Source organism: Diplodia seriata (assembly GCF_021436955.1).
Source record: "Diplodia seriata strain FDS-637 chromosome Unknown scaffold_8, whole genome shotgun sequence".
In the NCBI taxonomy this organism is placed as follows: domain Eukaryota; kingdom Fungi; phylum Ascomycota; class Dothideomycetes; order Botryosphaeriales; family Botryosphaeriaceae; genus Diplodia; species Diplodia seriata.
Genome location: NW_027117315.1, coordinates 516,332 through 539,680, shown reverse-complemented (window position 1 = coordinate 539,680; position 23,349 = coordinate 516,332). Strand labels below are relative to the sequence as shown.

Below are 23,349 nucleotides of genomic sequence, written 5' to 3'. Positions count from 1 at the left end.
CACCGCATCCGTCTCCGGTCTCGGTCCCACAACCCTCGGCGAGGGCGCGACGTACGTAAACATGCCTCCCATATCCCTCTCTTCTCTTCTCTTCCCGCCCACTCCCCAAAACGAGAGATGGAGAAAAAAAGGGGGCAAAGGAAATCCTCTCACTGACAACGAAAAACAGCTTCTCCTACGCCGCCGCCAAAGCCGGCGCGATCCACCTCGTCCGCCAACTCGCGCTGGAGCTCGGCCCGCGCAACGTGCTCGTCAACAGCATCGCCCCCGGCTTCTTCCCCAGCGATCTCGCCGCGCCGCTGATCGAGCGCATGGGCGGCGAGAGGGCGCTGGCGCGGTCGCGGCCGAACGGGCGGCTGGGGAGGGGCGAGGACTTCGCGGCCACGGTCGTGTGGCTGGCGAGTCGGGCGGGCGGCCACGTTACCGGGCAGTGCGTCGTGTTGGATGGGGGCGGGAGCGTGGGGAAGGTCGTGAGAGAGGAGGAGTAAGATGGGGAGTAGGCGATGTTTGGATGGCGGAATCGACTTGGTCTTTTTTTTTTTTTTTTTTGGTTGATAGGTGCATGTCAATGAGTGCGTTTTCCTTTTTTTGTGAACAAGCCCCCCTTAAAATTTCCATCATGTTTATCTTCCTGTACGTAGCCGGCCCAGCATACTCTGATACAACCGTCCCTGGAGCGATGTTCCAGCGTCGCATGGTGTTGCTCATGCGTTTAATTTGACCTCGAAAAAGTTCTTGCCAACACCCCGTCCACCACACTCACCATTCTTTCAGCAGCGGGCACGTCTCTGGATTCCTCCAGTTGCAATACGGGTTATATTGTAAAAATTCGACGTCTCTCCCATCAGCAACCAAGCAGCACAGCTCGGTTGGTGTTCCAGCAGCTCAACTTCGAGTTTACTGGCCGCATGGCCCAATGGCAAGGCGCTTGACTACGAATCAAGAGATTCCAGGTTCGACCCCTGGTGTGGTCATCTCTTTTTGCATCTTTACACTAAGAAAGTGTGTGGACGTGGATGGTGAGTTAGATGGAGAAGAAAATTTTTTACTTTTTTTTTCTTTCATCATAGCGTCGGCGATGTTCGGCCCGCATGGATTGCAATGGAAGCCACCGAACAATCAACATCTGCAAAGCAGGCGATAGAAGATATGATGTAGACGGGTAGTTGAATCTTTTGTCTAGACAATGTGCATATATTTAAGGCTTGAATTTACATCCCGAGACTGGATTCAACTACCTACATGAATATGTCTATGTAAGGCAGATGCGGACGGGCCGAGACCTCTGTTCTCTACCGAAGACGCGACACTCTTCCTACGTAGGTACTTGAATGCATAAATGTGCGCATTCAAAACTTACATTTACGTCCGAATTTCGTCCCTAACTACCGCTCCCATGTGAGTCTATGCGGGTGGGCCAACTACCCTCCCAGACCTGTGTGGCCCAGTCAGCTCCCTCCCTCATTGTGGCGTTTCGAAGTGTTACACCAAAAGCACACACATCTCACGAGGATCAGGGATATTTGTGTTCACACAAACACTCGTAGCCTTCTCCGGCCTACAAACATATCGCCTCTCTCGCAGTAACGCATGCTTCATTTCGATTGACCTCTTCTTACTCCGTGTGACCCTGATAGCTCGCTCAGTTACACATGAAAGCACGAAGACGTCACACCAGGCAAGATCAAATGACCAGTCGTCCCGCGGTCAACTCTCTTCATCCACTATCGGTAGAGGACAGCGTACTACATTGTTCCGCACATCCCCAATCATACGCTGCACTAAAACCAGCCCCCATCGCTGTGACCAACCCGATTCTGAGCTCTCCCCGAAGAAGAGAATAGGAGACGTCAAATGGCTTTTTGGTCAACTTTCCCTCTTGCCACCCACCCTCCACCTCCTCCCGAGCAGCCTCTCCCGCCACCGACAGCCAGAAACACACTCAAACAGAAGCAAAAATGCGTCTCACCACCACCACCGTCACCATAACGGTCACTAGAAGGAGGCCAAGGAGCCAGACACCCATCACGAAAGAGACCAGGATCTCCACCACATCAACGAAGAGTAGCGAACGACACAGCAACGAGAAAAGAGATGCGGACATGGCACAACGAAGCGACACACAACACCCGAAAGCCTCCCTCCCCTCCTCCTCGTCGACATCATCATCATCAACTAGCAACAAATCGAACCTTCTCCTCTGCAAGCCTCCCCCTCCCCCCAAAAAGGCCGTCCGCTTCGACAGCAACAGCGCCACGAGCTGCTGCACGCGAGGCGCGCCGCCACTACCACCGCCGCCGCCGCCGCCACCTTTGTCGTCGTCGAGGAGGATCGCATGGCACGATTCCAACCAACGACAGCAGAGGGCGGCCGCGGGGGGAGACGATCAGCGGTCGATGGACCGGCACGTGGTGTCCGAGCGCATCTACATTTCGTCGTCGACGAGCCGCAGGTGTCGGAGGGGGGTGCTGTAGGACGATGGCATGGCGTTTGGGATAAGTGTGGGTAAGTAAGTAGCGGGAAGGCTGTTCCTCATTTTTATTTTTCATTTTTTTGGTGCAATGTGCATGTCGGTTTTCTCATCGAACCTCCCTCCCCCAAAACCTTGCCTGTTCAAACTGCGTTCGAAATGTCGGTTCCGGTGGAATAATACTCTATCGTTCTCGCCTCTAGTGTGTTTTGATTGATCAAGCCTGCGTTGTGAATGGTAATCCACGTCTTGTGAGCCGAGAAAAGACAATGTTCACAGTGCTTCCTCACAACCCCTCCTACAAAAAGAGCGTAGTTTGCACGAGACAGACCCGAGAAGTGTTCAAGCTCTTCCAAACGAGACGGACTGCACCGTGACGCTCATGTTTGCTTCGAGAATCACCGCTTCTGGCGTTTTTTTACCATTTTTCTATTTCATACAGTCAAACGTCGACGTATCTACGTTCTCAATCAATTGCTGTTCAGCCAGCCCCACCATGCAAATCATTCCTCCGACCACGAGTCGCAAGGAGTGTGCGTTTGAGCGGTGAATGTGTGTCCCTGAAGCTTGCCATCAGGGACGCTGTTTGTTTGGGGAGTGGAGGAAGGAGGTGCGGGAAGACAGAAACGACCAAAGAAAACCCCCGCCATGCGGTCACACCGACAGCTTGCACCTGAAATGCTCTAAAGCGCAGAAAACTAAAAAGTAGAAGATGATACAGAGGAAGTTGATTGCATGGAGGAAACAACCTTCCTTTCCAGCCAGCCAAGCCCTATTCATTCAGAAGAGATTCTTCACCCCTCACCAGCCATTACAGGCATCCAAATAAACCATCGCCGTCATCTTACAAGGCCACGCCGCCCGGAGGCATCTTTGGGGGCTCTGGAGCACCGCCATCCTCCTTCCCTATCGACGTCGGGCCAGGCACGCTGCCGGGACCCGCACCCTCCCGATCACCTCTTGAGCCAAAGTACTTGGTGAAGTCCTTGGGGTCGCCGAAAGGTCTGGGTCCAAGGACGCGCTCAAGGTCGTCGCGGCCGAGCATTTCCTTCTTCAGCAACTCCTCGGCAACAAGGCCGACTTCGTGCTTCTTCTCCACCAGGAGGTCCTTGCACTGCTTGTAGGCCTCATCCACGATGCGGCGGACCTCGGAGTCGATGTTCTTGGCAGTTTCCTCGGAGAAGGGCTTGTGAAGCTGCGACTGCGTGTCGTCTTCGAAGTACAGGTAGCCGATCTTGCTGGACATGCCCCATTTGGTCACCATAGCAGTAGCCATGCGCGTGACCTTGTTGAAGTCGTCAGATGCGCCAGACGTGACAGTCTCGAAATGCAGTTCCTCCGAGACACGGCCACCCAGAGCCATGGCCATGCGGTCGACAAGCTGGTTGACGTTCATAAGGTACGTGTCGCCAGTGGGGAGGTATTGGGCGTATCCAAGCGCACCGGAACCGCGGGGAATGATCGACACCTTGAGGAGAGGATCGGCATACTTGAAGTACCAGCCGCAGATGGCGTGGCCCGCCTCATGGTATGCAACCGTCTTCTTGTCTTCAGGGGAGAGGACCATGGATTTCTTCTCCAGACCGCCAATGACACGCTCAATGGCCTGTTCAAAGTGCTTCATTTCGACATGTTCAGCTTGGAAACGAGCAGCTACACAGAAGTTGTTACTATCAGAGTTGCTGGATCATGTTGCAGGATGTGGAGTACTTACCGATAAGCGCGGCTTCATTTACACAGTTGGCGATATCCGCACCTGCGAAGCCAGGAGTAAGTGCTGCGAGACGGCCGGTGAGGAAATCAATGTCCTCCTTGGTGACGATCTTCTTGAGATGCACATTGAAAATCTGTTTCCGGCCTTCCATGGTCGGCCGGTCGATGCCAATGTGTCTGTCAAAACGACCAGGACGCATAAGAGCCTTGTCGAGAACATCAGGTCTGTTAGTACCAGCAAGGACGACCACTTGCTCCGAGGTGTTGAACCCATCCATCTCGGTCAGAATCTGGTTCAGCGTGCTTTCTCTCTCGTCGTTGCCACCACCAAAGCTTTGCTTGGCTCTTGACTTTCCGATGGCGTCGATTTCATCGATGAAAATGATGCAAGGCGTGCTCTTCCGCGCAGTGGCGAACAGATCGCGTACTCTCGAAGGACCAACACCGACAAACATCTCCACGAACTCGGAACCGCTGACACTGAAGAATGGCACGCCAGATTCACCGGCAGTGGCCTTTGCAAGGAGCGTCTTACCGGTACCGGGAGGACCAGAAAGAATAGCGCCACGCGGGATTTTCGCACCAAGCTTCTGGTAGATGCCAGGCTCTTTCAGGAAGCTGACGAATTCCATGATCTCCTGCTTGGCCTCGTCCATTCCGGCTACATCTGCAAACTTGACCTTGATATCTGTCTCATGGTTGAACTTCTTCGCGCGACTTCTTCCCATGCCGAAAATGCCACTGGAGCCTCCACCACCTTGGCCAGCACGTCTTGTCAGGAAGAAAATGGAGCCAATGACCAGAAGTGTCGGACCAAAAGACAAGATGGTCGCTATCCACGGCACTTCGTCGGAGTATGCGACCGGAATGCGCTCGCCTGACGGGATGCCAAGTTCCTTTTGCGCCTCATCCATCTTCCTCTCGAAGGATTCCACAGAGCCGAGGGTAAAGTAGTAGTGGAAGTTCTCGTTAGACGCTGGAGAATCAGGATAGACTGATCCAACGGCTTCCCGATGAAGGTATACGCGCGCCCTTTGGCCGCTCACGACGACGACCTTTTCAACCAAGCCCTTGTCCAGGAATGTGCTGCGGAACTCTTGCCATGTGATCTCCTTGGAGCTCTCTCCGGGAACGACGAGGCGATACAGAAGGTACGCGATGAAAGTAGACATGAGCACGGAGCCTAGGTCAACGTTGATGTCGGCGAAGTACGGCTGGCCGGTGCCCTTCTGCTTCTTCTTATCCTTCTGTTGATTCTGTGGGCCGGGGTCGTGGGTGCCGGCCTTCTGCTGGGGTTCCTCATCTAGAGGCTTCTGCGGCTCATCCTTCTCGCCGTAAACAGCCTTATCCGCAGCTCTCCGGGCCAAGGTAGTCGACATTCTCACAAGCTTCGCGGCGGTGCCCAAGTCCATGGGAGCTCCGTCTTTCAAATTCTTCATGGTATCGCGCAGCTCTTGCGGAATTCCATCCTTCTTGATACTTTGGAAAGCGCGCTCGAGATCCTTGCCCTGGGACTTGGGGAGGCCCTGCTTTAATCTCCACAGAAGCTTGTCCATCTGCTCCTCCTCCTCGGGGGTGAGCTTCGCGAACCCGTGCTTGGGCTCACTGCCATTGTCGCCTGGCGAAGTCTGGTTGAAATCTACATTTTTGCCATCTTCTGCCTTCTTCGCGTCGTCCTTGCCACTTTTGCGATCCTTCGGGTCCTTCGGACGGTTCGGCGGGGTGCTGGCGTATGTCCGTAACCGCTGCTGGTGAAGGAGAGATGTGGAGAGGGAGGGGCCGCAACGTGCACGGGATTGAGCGCGGGCAGCGGATGCGATGCTGGATCTCGATAAGCGGGCAAGGTAGCCTGACCGTAGCGCCAGGGTCGTCATGGTGGTTGTGGCCGGCGAGGTGAACAGGGCGGGGCGAGGGATATCTGAGGAAGGGACGGCCTCAGCGATTCACCACCCACGCAATTGAGACTGGACAGAAGCGCGGGAGGGGTTGGATGGCGAGCGGTCGAAGGCGGCGACCGTCTGTGACGCGATGACTTGCGAAGGATGAACGATTGCCGCTCGTCGGCTCGACTGTTGTTCCGCCCCGCCGCTTACTCAATCACCGCCGACTCTCCGACTCTCCGACTCTCCGACTCTCCAACACCCACCTCTCATCGCCAGCAGATGCTTCAAGTGCGATCAAGCTCTACGGGGCAATATAGCTGCCGAATGCCTCTGGACGTGACAGCTGCATCGTCCATGGCCTGCCGACCGGACACAGAAGGGATCACCAGCGGAGAAGATTGAGTCCATGGGGCATCTGGCGGCCATGATGATGGAAGCTGGTTCCGCGGCCCTTGGCTCCAACAACGGATACGCATGCTGTGGCAGCTCTAATATGGAACGGCAGGTGGACCGTGGCACCAGTGCAGAAGCAAGGATATGCGATACTTTCCGAGCCATATCCCCAGACAACACCATTTGTACCTGTGCGTTCCTCACTTTCCCACTTCTCATGGATCGGAGGACTGCTGTACAAGTTGTTGATGTGTTCTGAATCCCTCTCCACTTAGCATCACCACCTGCTGCCGCATCTGCACTTCATCCAGTTTGCTCACAGGCCGTGACTGCGCCTTCACCTGGATCTTCGCGCATCTGAAGGCCGCGACTGCATCAGCTGGGGATTCCGGAACCTTTAAAGACTGACAAGCGCGCATTCGATACGCCTAGTGAGGTAGATGAGACTTGGTCTCTTCTTCTATGCTTCCACTCGCGTCGTGCATGAACTCCCTAACTGTCATGGCTCCGCTTGGGCCTCTCTCACGACCAGGCTGCGAGGATTACCTCATGCGTTCATGCCGTGGATCACTCGCCTCGACGGCCATACTCCGTACCTGCAGACCGAAAATCCGCACCGTGCTCGATCCGCGCGCATCCGCTCACCATGCGACGGGCAGATCGAGCAGATCCAACCTCTTCTCGGCGTGGCCTACCGCATGCCAACCAGCCCTCTGCTCATCACCGGCGACCATGCTCCACCACCTCCAAACTCTCGCCTACCTCGACCCCTGTCTCAAACCCACCGCCTTCCCACCCCCGGCCGCGATGCTGCGCCCCCCTTTGGCCTAGAACCTGAGGAGCTCGCGTCCTCATTTCGCCTATTTCAGCCCTATAGCGAACCTCTTTCGGATGACGCGTTCTTTCGCGACCCACTCTCCCTTTTCGGGCAACCCCCCCTTCTAACCCACGATGAACACTGTACGGGCCACCCCAGCGAACGCCACCACCACACAGTGTCTCGACTCCCGAGACCGCGTGAAACGAAACAAAACAGATAAACGAGTGAAGATGGAGGAAGAAGAGAACGATGGGACGCGGCTCCCACATCCAATTTCGCCAACACTGACATACGATACACGCTACAGTGGCTAGTGGCGGGCTATGGCTGACGACCGGCCGACTTCCCTCGTGTTTTTGCACGATCCTCGAAAGGTTGGGAAAAAGGGAGATCCCGGCTTCCCGCCCACCGGACCAACGCTAACAACACGAGCGTCGCGATAGTAGTAGGAAAAAGAAAAGAAAAAGAAAAAAGACCCTTCCCGCCCCTTGCTGCTCGTCACCAGTGACGCAAGCTAAATGCACCGACCGTTCCAACACACTCGCAGACACGCGCATACACTAAGCAACCTTGCAACACACCAAAGCGCATCCTTCGGAGAGGATGAAAACACAACACAAACGCAACAAAACACACACCACATCTAGCGCGTGGCGATCGAACAGCGAACAACAAACTTACGTGTTCCTTCGCCAAAAACTTTAATCCTCACCACCGGAGATAACCACCACCACCACAGCACACCACCACCACGAGACCTCCTCCCCTTCATGCTCATCACCAGCTTTACACACATATACCCCCCTCCCTCCCTCCCCTCAACAAATCAGGCCTTCCAGGCCCGACACAAACCGTTCGATTCTCATCTGCCGTGCACGCAAATCCCCGTCTCGCCTAACAGCGCCAACCGAATCGTCAATCTCCGTCCGCCCCCTCTCCTCCCCCGCCGCCACCTCAATGCTTTCGTGATCCGCCATCAGCCAGCACTAAACCTGTAACGTGCATAGCCCCTCCCTCCTCCCGTCGCGTGAAGAAGGAATTGAAACAGCCCGTCGGCATTTTGTTTGTCTCTGTTTTACCCGGAAGGAGAGAGAGAGGAGGGAGAAGAACGATTCAGTAGTGTCGCCGCCGCCCCGGTAAACGTACTAAGGAAAAAGCACACCATCACGACAGGCTAGGCGAAACTTCGTAGTTTGCCCGTGAAACATGCACCGAAGCACGGCCGCCCGGGCGCGCGCGCGCGCGCGCAATTCGGTACGATTCCGACTACGTCATCCCGGTGGTCTCGATCCGCCGCGTTTCAAGATCGGGGGTGGGTGGGTTGAAAGAAAAAGGCCCTTTGGCCAAGAGAACAGGACACGAGACAGAGGAAAAAAAAAATAGTCATGAATGTTCTGTCATCAATGGGTGACACACTCCACCGTCACGGAGATTGCAAAGAGTAAAGGGCACGTCGAGTTCGACACCAAGAATACGGGCAAAGCAGAGGATAAGGGAAAAGAGCGTGCGGTGAACGCTTCTTCCCACCCCGCAGTCCCTTCTTCATTTCCAACTATCTACAACCCCCAGTCGGCGGAAGCGAGCTCCGCGATTAGTGGTGACGGACAGGGGAAGGATGACCAGGGTCTTCCCCTCCTCCGGAGCAGCCAAGAACATGGTAGACCGGAGCAGCTCCAGCACGGTACTGTCGCGGCTGAAGATCCGGTAGGAAGCGAAGTCATGAGAAAACAAAACAGAGAACAGAAATAACGAAATCAACGATTACAACGCCATCGTCGTGGTGTGATCATCACAGAAACCGTTCCTGTCCCTTTTTGTAGAACCCTCCGAAAAAAAAAGACTAGAAACTCGTATGGACAAAATTTCCCTCCCTCATGCAGAGCATTAACGCGCGGCCGTTATTTACAACGGGGCCCGCGAACCACCCGCTCAAACTTTTGATCGTAACATGGCGAAAAAGGGTGCTTCTTTCGAATGCTCTCGGAAGGAACCTGGAAGAATCGAAGGGTATAGAAGTAAAAAGAGAAATAAAAGTCGCTGCAGCGCTCAGCGGCGCAAGGGTATAAACATGCGTGAGCCCCCCAGAATCCGTCCTTTTCCTGTAAAACATAAACAAAAAGTTTAAGAGAAGGGGGGCCTTGAGAAAGTATTACACGACCCCTGAACCAGAGAGTCAAGACCGGACGTATTAGGCCACGCGTGTAAGGGGATATTTTGAACAAGGAAAGATAAATAAATGAAAAAAACGAGCCGCAGCGAGTAAGTGTCGAGACACTAGTTTGGAGAGGGAGAGACTGGTGTTGGGTATCGAGTTATCCAAATGCGGGTGACCTTCCATACCCTGGACCGCGATCCGCTACCCGATTGGACGGAACACAGCATGTAGCAAAAGTAAATAAGATATCTCAAAAGAGGAGTCGTTAAACATCTTCCGTGAACCGTGAACCACGTGAGCCGTCGTGTGACGGGTGGCTTCGCCCTAGCGTACCGCGGCTTGAAGGCCTGATAGGCGAATCTGGGCTTAGACTTTCAGGAGGACCCCACAGCATCGAAGTATGCTGTCCCGGCGGACCCTGGTGTACGATTGGCGTGCGTGCTGGACTGGGCCGTAGTGTCTCGACCGTCTCTTTACCGGTGCCAGGACGGCGCGGCTCAGACCCTTCGGCGACGGTACCTAGTCCAGCGCCAGTAAGGGCTGCGGCTGCACCCGGAGACATCGGTGGCGTATGACTTCCGTGACCACCGTAAAAGCCTTGGCTGTCGCGATAGAACGATCCGGAGAAGGTATCGTTGGTCACATTGTCGTCGTCGAACGGATCCTCTGAGCTCATGCCTGGACTGAAAGCGGATGGCAGTTTCCGGCCCGATATACGCTGGAATCCTCGCTCTTGCGGCGGCTCCGGAGGCCCGTATTCTTTGCTCCCAGAAAAACGCCCAAGCAATCCAGCCACGGGGAACGCACTGCTGCGTTGTGACATTGCCCCCCCAGCTCCACTAGCTGCGCTAGCTCCACCAGGCGAAGAGGGATCGACAAAGGGATCCTCAGCGCCAGCTCCAGAAGCACCAGCCAATTGCTGGGGTTGGGCACTCTTCTGCTTTTGCTTGTACCACCTGAGGAGGATCAATGCTAAAATAAGCAAGACAGCCAAACCCGCGAGACCACCAACAATGCCTCCCACAAGCTTGGCTGTGGGAGCGCCACTCCCGCTATTGTTGTCGTCCGATGAGCTGTTAGCGCTTGCGGTGGCCGTGCTCCCACTATCCGTGGCGGAGGGGGCGCCGCCAAACAAGACCGTCGAACCAGACGCAGAAGATTCAGAAGATTCCGAAGACGATGTGGAAGATGATTCAGATGACGCGGTCGAAGAGGATGACGACAGCCCTGACGACGAGAAAGAAGTGCTTGTTGAAGAACTCGCAGACAGCGACTCCGAAATACTCGCTAACGTGGTAGTGGCAGATTCTGTGTCGCTCGGCGAGGATGTGGCGGATTCCGTGGTGCTAGGTGAGGATGTGGTAGATTCCGTGGCACTCGGTGATGAGGTGGCAGCGGCACTCGACGATGTTGCGGCCGAGGGCGAAGAGGTCTCTCCAGTGGGCGAAGAACTTGCTTCATCAGTTGGCGAAGACGATTCGTTAGTTGGCGAGGAAGTTGCGCCACCAGTCGGCGAGGAAGATGCGCTATCGGTTGGAGATGAAGTTACATCCCCTGTTGTCGAAGATGCGGCTCCGAGTGGTGACGAAGTTGCGCCGCCGGTAGGTGACGAAGAAGCTTCACTGGTCGTTGACGAGGTCGGCTCACTTGTCGGGGATGAAGTCGCACCGGATGGAGAAGAGCTTGCAGATTCCGTCGAACTTCCGGCTCCTGCAGTAGCAGCACCGACTGGCACATCGTCAGTAGTAGAAGACGTCGGCCCAGATGGGCTTGCCGAAGCTGTTTAACAAAATATCAGTAAGGAAGAAAAGAAAAGATGCGGAATTGAAATACAACGTACAACTGGAGCTCATTCCAAAGGGTATAGGCGTAGCTCCGGGGGTTGTGGTGCTGGCCACTGTCGAGGGAGAAGATGTTGGCGTTTGCGGCGTTGCTACAGATGAAGGTGGTGTGTTGGTTGCAGATTGCACTGAAGATTCCGAAGTCGATGACGAAGTAATAAGAGGTGTCGACTGCGAATTAAATGGGTACGGGGGTACGGAAGGAACGGTAAGATCGCTCGGAAAGGCAGGCACGCTCGGGACCTGAGGAAAGCTTGTTGTAGTGATCAATGGTTCTGAACTTGACGATGAAGCAGACGTTGACGACGAAATAGGCGTTGACAACGAGATAGGTGTTGACGCGGTAGGCGTTGACGAGGTAGGCGTTGACGACGAGGCAGGCGTAGATGGAGTAGGCGTGGACGAAGTAGGCGTTGAAATGGGCTGTCCAGCAGAACTCGCTGCAACTCCCGAGCTCATGGTCCTCACTCCAACAGTGTTCCCGTTCTGATCAATTTGCCTCACGACGGTAACAACGGAAACATCGTCCGCCTCCTCAGGGTCAATCTCTTGCCGGTGGATAAGCCTGTGTCGCAAGCCCAGCTTCCTATGATCCCCCCGTCTCTCGCGCAGTAACAGAGGCTCCTCAATGTGCGGCGCGGGCGTCGGCGTCGGCGAGTTTTCCACCACCGTCTCCTTCATGATTTGCATGCGCCCAAAGCCATGTCCAGCTTTGTCCGCTGGGTGAAGCCGGCCTTGGCCGCGGTCGGTCCTCCGCCGCTTCGCCGGACTCTCCATGGCGGCGGCGGGGACGAATTAGAACGAGTAGAAATTGCGAAGAGCCGTGGCTGCGCAATGTTGGAGTTCCCGGGGGCCCGCGGGCGCTATCCTGGCGGCCGCGGAAGAATGGTGGGTTGGTGGCGGACGAGAGCGGTCGCGAGAGTCCGTGGTGCTGGGTTAAATGAGGGCAAAAGAGCGGACGGCGTCTTCCAGTCGATGGAGAATGGGTCTATGTACGCGGGCTGGGGGAGAGGGAAACGAATGGACGCCAGTCGGTGCGAGACTGGCAGCGCTCTGCTCCTGCTTGGGGTCAACTCGATCGCCCTGAACTGTGCAGCAGGATCGGTGGAGGATCGGCGCGACGCACCTTTAGATTACCTCAACGCTGCTGCATTTGCCTTTATGTACGGGGTGGGTGTTATGGGAGGGCGGAGGGTCGCGCAGGCGCCGTGGTGTTTGATTGCGGCGGCCGTTCCACGCTGTGCGACGGAGAAAAGTGGACTGAGGTGGCTCGAGGGTGCCGTGTCTGAGTCTTGAAGGGCGGGAGCGTCTCAGACGTGCTTCGTCGTGGGGCCTCGCGCACTCTGGTGCGGTGCACGGGGGGGTGGGCTTGTCGACGTCGCGGGCGGGCCTCGCGCGAAAGAGGCGGAGCGAGCGAAGGAGAGTGGTGGTGGGCGTTGCAGCAGCGGCGCGGATGTGGAGGATGGGAGAGCTTGGTGCGGGTACGCTGCTTGGCTGCTTTGGCCCGGCGCCGCTAGTGCAGACTCGGCGGCGCAATATAAGAATCCCTGTCCCAATTCATTACCCGCCAATTGCTGCTATGAATAGCCGTGCATGCGCGGGTGCCGGTGGTGCTAAATCCTAGCAGCGCACGCGATCGGGCAGGTAGCAGCCTGTGTGCGCGCCGCAGCGTGCGACCGGGCAGGCGCATGGCTTGCGGTGCAAGCGGGCACGGCAGCAACCGCCAGCCAGCGAGGCTCTGCGGTGCTCCAGCCTCGCTCGCGCCCTCGTTGACGGGGGGTCGCCCGCGTGAAATTGCTGCAGCGCCCAGCGACACGCAAACGGCACGATTGCCCGTCCGGGCATCCCAGCACGCAGGGCCGTCCTCGCCGAGCAGGCCCAGGGCCGGGTCCAGGTCCAGGTCCCAGGCATCGCGACAGAGGCGCCGCTTCAGGATCACCGCGAGAAGCCAGCGTCGGATCTGCGCCCGCAGAGCGCAGAGGCCCGCCGGCCAGGCGGCTGCCGTCCACGTCGCGCGGCCTGCAGGCACAGCGCACGCAGCCTGCTGCTGCCCCGGCCCTTTCGGCCCAAGCCCAGCCCAGAATAGGCATCGCCGCCCGTGTGCGCAGAGCATGGGTTTGTGTGGTGTTTGCGCGCTGCGTGACCCGGCTGGTCAAACGTCTCCTGGCTTTGAGTGGCCGCCGACGGCCGTGGTGCCGCAGCGCGTGAAACACTCACCTGGGCACGCTTGATCCGCCTCCAACCAGCGCGGCCCGTCTCGTCGCCCGCGACGTCATTGCACTACCTCTGGCGCGCTGCCCTGCATGCGCCGACGGCTTTCGAGAAGAATCGTGCGCCGTCCCCCGCAACACCGCCGCTCAGCCTCCTCACAGCCATCCCGCTGCCGTACGAGCCACGGCGACGCCGAGCAAACCTTGATCGCGATCGCTGCTCCCGCCTCCGTCGCCTGCGTTTGTTTATGTCGCCCGCAAATATTCGCATGCCGAGAGTAGCTGCACGTCCCGCAGCGCCGGTCGCCCGCAAGGAGACGGCGTGAGCACGAGATCGATCTCTGCCGTCATCGCGCCGTCACATTATTCCTCGCGGAGAAGCCGACGCGATCGTCCGGGGACAGGTGAGCCATGATGCAGAAGCCTCCCCCGCCGCTCCCGCGCCGCGCCCACGCCGACACCGTCAACCTCTCCCCTCACCGCGAGGCGCCCCCGCCGTATGCGGAAGCCGACGACCACGCCTCGGGCATGCATCCGCTGCACGCTCTGGCGACGAACGACCCGCGCTCGTCGTCGACCCAGTCACTCGTGCCCGCTGCTGGCCAAGTCCGGGATGGCCGCCGCAAGCTGCTACTCGTCTACATCCATGGCTTCATGGGTGACGAGACCAGCTTCCAGAGCTTCCCCGCACATGTCCACAACTTGGTCACTGTGACGTTGAGAGAGACGCATGTGGTCCACACCAAGATCTACCCTAAATACCGAGCCAGGAATACGATAGAGTACGCAACAGAGCAGTTTAGCAGATGGTCGGTAGCTCCACGCGAGGCGCTAGCTTTGGTGTGCCAGACGACTGATTGCACCCCAGGCTCACCCCTCACGCCGACCCCGACACGGACATCATCCTCCTTGGACACTCGATGGGCGGCCTTGTGTCCGCCGAAGTCGTGTTGCTGCCCCCTCACGGCCCAGCCGCCTTCATGCATCAAGCCTTTCGGCACCGCATCCTTGGTATCATAAACTTTGATGTGCCGTTCCTTGGAATGCATCCCGGCATCATTTCAGCCGGTCTGAGTAGCATCTTTCGTCCTGCTGAAGATAAATCCCCCGAGCACAATGCGCAAGCCGCAGGACAAGCCACTCAATCCTACCACAACCACCCTTCTGCACACAGTAGCGTGAGCACTCTCGATCTGGGCCCGCCCCTTCGGAATGAAACCCTCTTCTCTGCTAACCCCAATGATCCGAACTACAATCCCCGGTTTGATAACGATGTTGTCCTGCCGGTGCGCAAAGGTTGGGAGAACGCGTTGCATTTCATCACAAAGCACTCAGATGGTCTCGTGCAAGCCGGAAGGCAATATGTCAAATCCCATCTCGAGTTCGGTGGTGCCATGGCAGACTACCCCGCCTTGAGCAAACGATACAAGCGTGTTCGTGCTCTCGAAGACGAGGACGAGGCGAAGCGAAGAACAGCTGTTGCCTCAGTGGGACACAATCCTCCCGAGGTTCCACGTGTGCGTTTCGTGAACTTTTACACCGCGAGCACAGGTCGTCCCAAAAAGCCAAAAACGCCTGAAGCCGGTGTTGCATCCAACGACTTTGGAATGTCCGATCTTAGTCTCGCTTCGTCGAGTCAAGATCAGCGGCGGAGCCTCAGTCATTCCCAGACTTTAAGCCCTCAGATCTCTGTCGACGAGTACGAAGAAGATGCGCAGCAGAGCGCTCAGTATTCGCCAAAGGATGAGGTGCTTAGAGAACTCTCTCCGGCCCCTCTAAGTGACCACGACTTGACTCCGACTCATTCTCTCGGCCACCAATCCTCAATGCCAGCAACCTTATCTAACCTGGACTTGGATATACCAGAGCCTCCCGTCGAACCTCCGCACCCGGACTTGGAAGCTTGCCCAGATGCGGAGTCTCGCAAGACTTCTACCAAGGAGTATGAACAAGCTCTCAAAGAATACAAGCGTGCTGTGAAGGACCGCAATTCTTTGATCAAGCAAAAGGCGAAGGCAGAAGAGAAGCTGGCAAAGGAAGCGAAGAAGGAGGAGAAGAAAGCTCAAAAGGCCAAGAAGGAGGAAGAGAAAGCGAAGAAGGATGAAGAGAAGGCCAGGAAGGAGGAAGAGAAAGCCCAGAAAGCCAGAGCCAAAGAAGAAAAGGAGCAAGCCAAGCAGGAACACGCGGAAAGCCAAATGTCTGGCGAAGAGCTTCGGCTTGAAAAAGAAAGACTGCGTGTCGAAGCCGAAGGCCAGCGTATGGCGGAGGCGGAGCGCGAACGCATGAGAGTACAACGGAGAATGCTTGGCTTGCCACCTGAGGACGAAAGCTCAGAGGCTGTCCAGGAAGAGCAAGTGGAGGCCGTTCAACAGGAGCAGCAGGTAGAGGCTGCCCCGCAGGAGCGGCCAACGGAGGCTGTCCAACAGGAGGAGCCATTGAAGCTTGACCAGCAGGAGGAACCAGTGAAGCTTGTCCATGGGGAGCAGCGAGTAGAGCCATCGGAGCATGGAAGATCAACTTCTCTGACGCCTTCGCTGTCGCACCTAGAGCGCTCAACGCCCTCGCCTTCACCCTCTTTGCCGCGCAGACAGACTTCGCAGGCTACGTCGCGGTCAGCCCCGCCTGATTCAGAGAAGAAGAAGAGAGACCGCAAGTTCTGTGTTACGCCCTCAAAGGACCCGCGCACCGGACAGCGTGATCCAGCCTGGATACGTGTCTTCATGGACGGGTATGACGAAGTGAGCGCTCATTGTGGCCTTTTCTTCATGGGCGAGACGTACGAACGTCTGGTTGGCGAGGTGGCTGAGAAGATCGAGCACTGGGTCTTGGACGATTTGAGCGAGCGAGCGGTAAGGGAGTTGGAGAGTCAGATTATCTGATTGCTGGAAATCGTGCCGTCGAGGTAAGAGACTGCAATATACCCTGATAAGATTGTTATTCCTCGCATGGGCTGGCAGAAATGCTGGAGACGTAATGCTGCATGGGTAGGCGTTGGAACACAGGCACCCGACGACATCTCCTTACGAACATGCAGTTATGTTATGCTTAATGAATGAACGCACTCGTTACGAAACTCAAAGCTCTCGTGAGGCATCTACCACAATGAGCCGCAGGAGACTACAGAACTTCCCATACCACACCTAAAAAATGACAGAATTCGATCAGGCGGGATGATCCCGGTGACACCGTTCTGCCATTCCTCCACATGGACAATAATTATGCACAGCCCACCCACTCTTTTGATCCATAGACTTCGGTCATGCAGATCTCCCGAAATCGTCAATCGGGCAGAGATCATCCCCGCATTACGCATGCGGAGTCAGCACAGCGATCTACATGCGCTGAGCCAAGACAACGCCATAATAGAGCTGGGCGATGAAGGTTGCCAAGTTGGTTAGCGACGAGACGCCATGCAGCGTGGCGAACTTCTTGTTCAGGCGCTGCATCTCGGGCGAGTGGGGACCCGCGTCATAGGACTTCTTGCCATCGCGTGTCTCTGTTGATTGAGTGGCTTTTCGTTAGAAGAACCTTCCCAAAGTGGAGGGGAAGAGTGGGAAAATGCCAAGAGAGAAGCGCAATAGTGCAACGCGCGGAGAGCCACAAGCCCCAACCACTGTTCGACGTCCCCTTCAACCTCAAACATTAACGCCTCCAGATAAGACCTTCCCCTCACCGCACGGCACAGCCAGCGTCTTTCCCGGCCAACCGCCCTCCCCCTTCTCTTCCGGGGCGTAGATGATCAGAGACAAATAAGAGGCGAAAAACAAAAAAAGAAAAGCAGAAAAGTTGGAACAGCCACTCACCCTGGTGCTTCCTCTCGCGCATGCAGCTGGTCGTGGCAGGGCCGACGTAGACCAAGTTGACGAGGCCGCTGACGAACATGGTCGCGATGGCGATCAGCGCGCCGCGGTTGACGTCGGCGAGCAGGCCGGCAGAGGCGGAGGCGAGGGCGCCGTAGCCGACGCTGGCGGCGCGCGAGGGGAACGTCAGCGCCATGGCGACGGGCAGCGCCGTCTGCATGGCGAAATAGACGGGGAACGTCTTGGACTGCAGCTGCGCGAACTGCGGCCGCGGCAGCACGCGGAACGCGATGACGCCGCCGATGAAGGATTGGAAGAGCGTGCTGCCCAGGAGCGTGCCATAGCTGTTGGACCGTTGGTGGCGCGGCCGTGGTGGTTAGCGTGGGGTTCTCGGGGGCTGGCGGCGGCGATGGTGGGGGATGGGACGAGAGGTGTGTGATGTTGGAGCGGCTGTGTGAGGGACGAAGTCTTCCGGTATTTTTCGAGGCTGGAGATGTCGGGCTTCCACGACCAGCTGGTGGGAGAGAGGTGGGGGGTTCGGCAAGCCTCGCCGCCTGCCGCTGTCGACTACGTACCTGAGCAGGTGATAGGGCGCACCTGTTTTGAGAGTGCTGGTAAGGGATGGCATCGTGCGGGCTTCAGACTGAACTGAAGATGGGCCTGGAAAGGACAAGAAGCGAACAGAGAGAGATATGGGTTTGCTGCCGGAGAAGGAATGGGTGGAGTGATGATGTACATGATGCCGCGCGAGTCAGTGTAGCGCGGGGTGCCCACGTGAGAGCGCGCTGCCTGACTCGACGCGCTCCCCGTTTGCCTGCTGGCGTCACGTCTGTCGCCGTTGCTGCCTTGGACTCGACGCGACCAGCCCGCGCGAGCCATGCGCGACTCCCATCAAACCTTTCCATTGACATTCTCCTGAGCCATCTCCTCACTCCTGCGACCATGGCGGACAAGGAGGCCACCGTCTACGTTGTCGACGTGGGCAAATCTATGGGCGAGAAGCATGGCGGCCGCAGCGAGACGGACCTTGATTGGTGTATGAAGTACGTCTGGGACAAAATCACGGTCGCGGTGAGTCACTAATGCACGATTCCGGCTCATAACCAGAAGTATCTGACAGACAAGTAGATGGCCACGGGCCGGAAAACTCTCTTTCAAAGCGTCGTTGCTCTGCGCTCAGATGGTAAGTCGTGGCCGGCTGTGTGAGCTGGGAAGGGGCTAACCCGCAGTAGAGACCGACAACCCGTTGAAGTCAGAAGAAGGATACGAAAACGTCTCTGTACTCCAGCAGCTGAGCCCGTATTGTTCCCGCCCTCGGCGCCACAGCCGTGCACAAGCTCACAAGAGACAGGATGTACATGACCCAGCTCAGGGAATTACGCGACAAACTCCACCCCAGCAAGACCCACGATGGTGATGGTGAGTCCAATGCCGGAATCTACTCGACAATATCATCTCACATGTTCCAGCGATATCTGCCCTTGTTGTCGCCATACAGTTAATTGCGGATCACTGCAAGAAGCTTAAGTACAAACGGAGGATCATTCTTGTCACGAACGCCCTGGGTACCATCGACGCCGACGGCTTGGAAGAGATCGCGAAGAAGATCAAAGACGAAAACATCGAACTGCTCATCCTGTATGTCCGGAGCTGATTCAATTTCATACTCACATACTGACTGGTGCAGCGGTCCCGACTTCGACGACGCCGATTATGGCGTGAAGGAAGAGAACAAGGACCCTACCAAAGCTAACAACGAGAGTGTCCTCCAGAAACTCGCCGAAGATTGTGATGGTATCTTTGGAACGATGGCACAAGCTATCGAAGAGCTTGAGACCCCGCGAGTGAAACTTACCAAGCCTGTCCCGTCATACAAAGGCCTCCTGACACTTGGCGACCCGGAGAAGTATGACACTGCCATGACAATTGACGTCGAGCGTTACCCAAGGACTATGGCGCAGAGGCCGCCAACAGCCAGTTCATATGTTCACAGAGCTGATCTGGCACCGGGTGAATCGCAAGCGCAGTCTTCGATGACTGTGGCCGACAACAACAATGAGGGCGTCCATGATCAGGACGAGTACGCTGCAGTCAAGCAGAACACATCTTACTATATCCTCGACCCCAGCGTAGTAGGAGGCAGGCGAGACATTGACAAGGCGGACACTGCCAGTGGTTACCCGTACGGCAGCACTGCCGTCCCAATCAGCGAGTCAGAACGAAATGTAACGGACTTTGAGTCTTTTGCTGCCCTGGACATCATTGGTTTCATCCCCGGAGACAAGGTGAGGAGATATCAAGCATTCATCCGGCTTGCAGGCGCTGACGCAAAGTGTGCCAGCTTGACCGGTACATGGAAATGTCGAAAACGAACATCATCATTGCACAGAAGGCAAACGAAAAGGCAAGCATGGCCTTGTCCTCTTTCATCCACGCTCTTTACGAACTTGAGTCGTACGCTGTTGCTCGTTTCGTTCCCAAGGAAAACAAAGCGCCCGTCATTCTGCTTCTTGCCCCGGAGATCAAGCCGGATTACGAGTGCCTGATAGACACAGAGCTGCCCTTCGCTGAGGATGTGCGCGGCTACCGCTTTCCTCCTCTAGATCGCGTTGTGACCGTTTCTGGAAAGGAGATATACACACACAAGAACCTACCAAGTGAGGACCTCATGAAGTCCATGAGCGATTACATAGACAACATGGACCTATCGAGCGCCGGACAAGATGAGGATGGGTGAGTTTAATTAGTCGTGTATCGGTTGCATGAGCTGACAAGGGCCAGAAATCCCGTGGAGTATGCGCCAATCGAGGACACGTTCTCGCCAGTGCTTCACCGCGTTCTACAAGCAATCCGCTGGCGCGCTGTCCACCCTACGGATGAATTGCCTCCTCCAGCCGAGGTCCTGACAAAATACATGAACGCTCCGGAGGAATTGCTGAAGCAAGCTCAGCCATTCCTCGATGCCATGATAAAGGCGGGTGACGTGAAGCGCGTACCTCCCAAACAGAAGGGTCGTAAGCGCACTCGCGAGTTCGAGAAACCTCTCTCAGGTCTCAACGTTGAAGATCTCCTGGGTCGCGAGAAGCGCGTGAAGCTCTCGGTAGAAAACGCCATTCCGGAGTTCAAGCAGGCCCTCAACACCACCGACAGCGTCGAGGAAATCAAGAGCATTGCCAACCAGCTCTCCACAATCATCCAAGACTACATCCGCCACAGCATGGGGGACAACGGATACCAGAGGGCCATAGAGGCCATCCGCGTCATGAAGGAGGAGATGTTGGAATTGGAGGAGCCGGGCGTGTTCAACGATTTCATGCGGGTGTTGAAGAAGAAAATATTCGCGGAAGAGCTGGGTGGCGATAGGAAGGAGATGTGGTACAAGATCAGGGTGACCAGGCTAGGATTGATTGATAAGAGGGCTACGGACTTGTCGGATGTCACCGAGGAAGAGGCGAAGAAGGTAAGCTGTCGTTGCCAGTCTTGTGGGCTGTGTTGTGCTGACTTCTTTTTCAGTTCTTGTCCTCATCAAAGTAGCGGTACCCACCGTTAACCCGCCGTTTGTAGCCAGCTTAAGGATTAAGCAAGTATTCTCGATGAGCTTGTAGCGCAACACATACTTGGGCCCCTCTGTTTATCCTAGGACTTGCATCAAGGTGGCAAAGAGGCAGGTGAGAAGGCAAACAAGGTGGGCCACTAAGGATAAGGCGCAATTTCCAGCAGCACAGTCTAGGTACATGGCAGGATCAAAGCAGAAAGCATGAAGAATACCTGGAACTAATCCCAATGATGCTTCTTGTGATAACTTTTGTTCCACAGAAACACAACGCGGCAGACAACTCGGCTCGCGTCCATGCATAGAATGCACGTATATCCGAGGATTTACCCGCATGCCGGCCAGCCACGTGTGTTTGAGCAATGCATGTCTGCATCTGCATGCATGCATCAGTTGGCACCGCCCCATGAACAGTCGAGAGACATGTCTGCCTTTAAACGGCGCCCCTCTCCATGTTCAGATCAAGGTGTATACTGCACTTTACATCTGTCATTGTCTCGACGTTAGAGGGTGTGGAGGGAGGTCCTCACTACTTGCTTTGCCTTTTCCGCTCCACTCAAGACTGGAGAGCTAAGGCCCAGGGTTCCGCGGCACTAAGGATCCGAAACTTCCATCATGGGGACATGCGCAGAATCATCTTTGTTCCGGGGTGATGACGACGCGTCAAACCTGTTGATGCTGATTGTCGACACCAAATACTGATTATGTCACGCAGGGCTTTGAAAGCTGCATCGAGATAGTCACACCTCAGCTTCATACATGCACGGAGGAACCAGTACGTAGATGCTGAAGGCGATAGGAGATGGTCATCTATTGCTGTGAAGAACAGGGTCTTGGGCACAAGATGTTTGCCATGCAACTTGGCTACTGGGAGAGTGGTTTATAAAAGCTTATGCAGCATGCGGAGAAGCTTGCAGACGGATGGCGTCCCGCTGCCGAACTGCGCCCTTCTCAGTCACGTTGTAATACTACGATGCATTTCACATACCCTGTTTATCTTACCGCAGGCATTGCACCCTACTCGACTGGGTATTTAAGCCTTGCGTCTTTGTGTCACTGTCTATTTCCAAAGCCTGCATCTGGGTCCGCACACTTGTTAATTCATGCTGGAACATTTTCCGCACCTCACTGTGTCATCAATCATGTGAAGACCAAAGCCCATTCAGACAGCCTCCCCCGGGCCCCTCCTATGTATGTACCCTCGCAATCCCTGCAACCGGGCGGCCCGCAACCAACATGCAGCTAAAAACGAAGCCGTCCGCCGTCGTTTCAGCCATCCGACAAGCCTCGTCCGAAATCCTCAAGGCAAGCGGTAAGCCTCCCCATTCGTCGCTACATTTCTCACGCCTTTGGCCCTTCCCCCGCAAAAGTGTAATTCGCTACATGCTTGTCAGCTGGAACGTCATTGACGTCATCGGTGGCTGGGGACGAGAAAAGAAGAAAGAGAGAGGAGCCGAGTCAGGAGAAAAAAAGGGGGCGGCTGCCTGTTGCCAAGACGAAAAGCCTTTATTTCTCCCAGACGAGCAGTCCCCCAAGCCGTTGAGAAAAGCAATTCGACGTGGCAGACCATTAAATTCGTGGCCGGGTTTTGTGGCGCTGTGAAAGTTAAAGGGCGTTGGGTCCGCTTAGGAATGCAACGGTCCAATCACCAATTGTATGTACCTACTACGTAGCTACAAGCTAGATGACTACGGAGTGCTGGACTCGTATGCACATGATCCCCAGTGGCAGGGCCAATTGTGGCACGCCAGTAGCACAGAGGCGCCCCGCTCATGGTTTCCCAACCGCTTTCGCTTTCGATGCGTTACAATAAGCGTTGCGTCCGGTCCGAGATACACGACGTATACGGAGTTAGCTTTCTGTCTCCGCCTCGGCCGTTCCACCATTCGATGCGGGCAATAAAAGTTCGTAGGGCTTGCCTAAGAGTAACTGCAGCCCTGCGCTCTAATGCAAAAACCCTTTCGAGATCTGGAAAAAAAAAAGGAAAAAGAATGTAAATGCAAATACATCAAACAGCAACCGTCATAGAAATACAGTTCTCCAATCTACTCGGCGCGTTCCGGCGTCATCCGCCAACGCGCAATGCAAATGATGATGCCACAAGAGGAAGAGGTGATTGTTGAAGCAAAAAAAAAAGAGTGAAAGAGGGGGTACAGCTTAGTACCGGCACCTCGATCCACTGCACACCCATCTGGTCCCTTGGTAGGTAGGTACATGTACAAGGGGTGAGACGTGCATATTGTCAGACCAGGGGCGTGTTCCTCAAGCGCTGACGTGGATCGAGTCGAAGACAACCTTCACGTAATCCCCGAGACACACGTCTGGTTCCGCATATAGTAGTACGCAACACTACAGAGTGCTAGTCATTATAGCCTTGTCACCGTCAATTTGTCACCACGGAGAAATTTCCAAGCAGTCTGAATTTCTTCTGATCCATTGGTATCTTTTCCATTCGATCAGAAAGACAAGCGGAAAATAAAAGCACTAATAATCATTATACCTTCGTCATGT

At 55.7% G+C, this 23,349-nt stretch overlaps 5 protein-coding genes and 1 non-coding gene across 6 annotated transcripts; 3 read left to right on the top strand and 3 right to left on the bottom strand.

The window, feature by feature from the left end:
• Positions 1–902: 902 nt before the first annotated feature.
• Positions 903–974, top strand: SLS55_007760. The gene has a single exon. It is a non-coding gene; the product is annotated as a tRNA-Arg (tRNA).
• A 2,340-nt stretch (positions 975–3,314) lies between these two features.
• Positions 3,315–6,057, bottom strand: AFG3 (AAA ATPase afg3; the record flags this gene model as incomplete). Its single annotated transcript, XM_066779175.1, has 2 exons — positions 3,315–4,123; positions 4,185–6,057. The coding sequence occupies 2 exons, from the start codon at positions 6,055–6,057 to the stop codon at positions 3,315–3,317; spliced, it is 2,682 nt and encodes an 893-aa protein (XP_066629979.1).
• Positions 6,058–11,453: 5,396 nt separating this feature from the next.
• Positions 11,454–12,052, bottom strand: SLS55_007758 (uncharacterized protein; the record flags this gene model as incomplete). The annotated part of the gene is made up of 2 exons (XM_066779174.1): positions 11,454–11,698; positions 12,046–12,052. The coding sequence occupies 2 exons, from the start codon at positions 12,050–12,052 to the stop codon at positions 11,454–11,456; spliced, it is 252 nt and encodes an 83-aa protein (XP_066629978.1).
• A 1,961-nt stretch (positions 12,053–14,013) lies between these two features.
• On the top strand, positions 14,014–16,364 carry SLS55_007757 (uncharacterized protein; the record flags this gene model as incomplete). Its single annotated transcript, XM_066779173.1, has 2 exons — positions 14,014–14,267; positions 14,354–16,364. The coding sequence occupies 2 exons, from the start codon at positions 14,014–14,016 to the stop codon at positions 16,362–16,364; spliced, it is 2,265 nt and encodes a 754-aa protein (XP_066629977.1).
• Positions 16,365–16,817: 453 nt separating this feature from the next.
• Positions 16,818–17,913, bottom strand: SLS55_007756 (uncharacterized protein; the record flags this gene model as incomplete). Its single annotated transcript, XM_066779172.1, has 3 exons — positions 16,818–16,981; positions 17,289–17,629; positions 17,861–17,913. The coding sequence occupies 3 exons, from the start codon at positions 17,911–17,913 to the stop codon at positions 16,818–16,820; spliced, it is 558 nt and encodes a 185-aa protein (XP_066629976.1).
• Positions 17,914–18,227: 314 nt separating this feature from the next.
• On the top strand, positions 18,228–20,819 carry YKU80 (ATP-dependent DNA helicase yku80; the record flags this gene model as incomplete). The annotated part of the gene is made up of 9 exons (XM_066779171.1): positions 18,228–18,356; positions 18,414–18,468; positions 18,515–18,584; positions 18,637–18,704; positions 18,755–18,923; positions 18,973–19,570; positions 19,627–20,018; positions 20,067–20,745; positions 20,799–20,819. 9 exons carry the CDS (start codon positions 18,228–18,230, stop codon positions 20,817–20,819), a joined length of 2,181 nt encoding a protein of 726 aa, XP_066629975.1.
• Between the last annotated feature and the right edge of the window lie 2,530 nt (positions 20,820–23,349).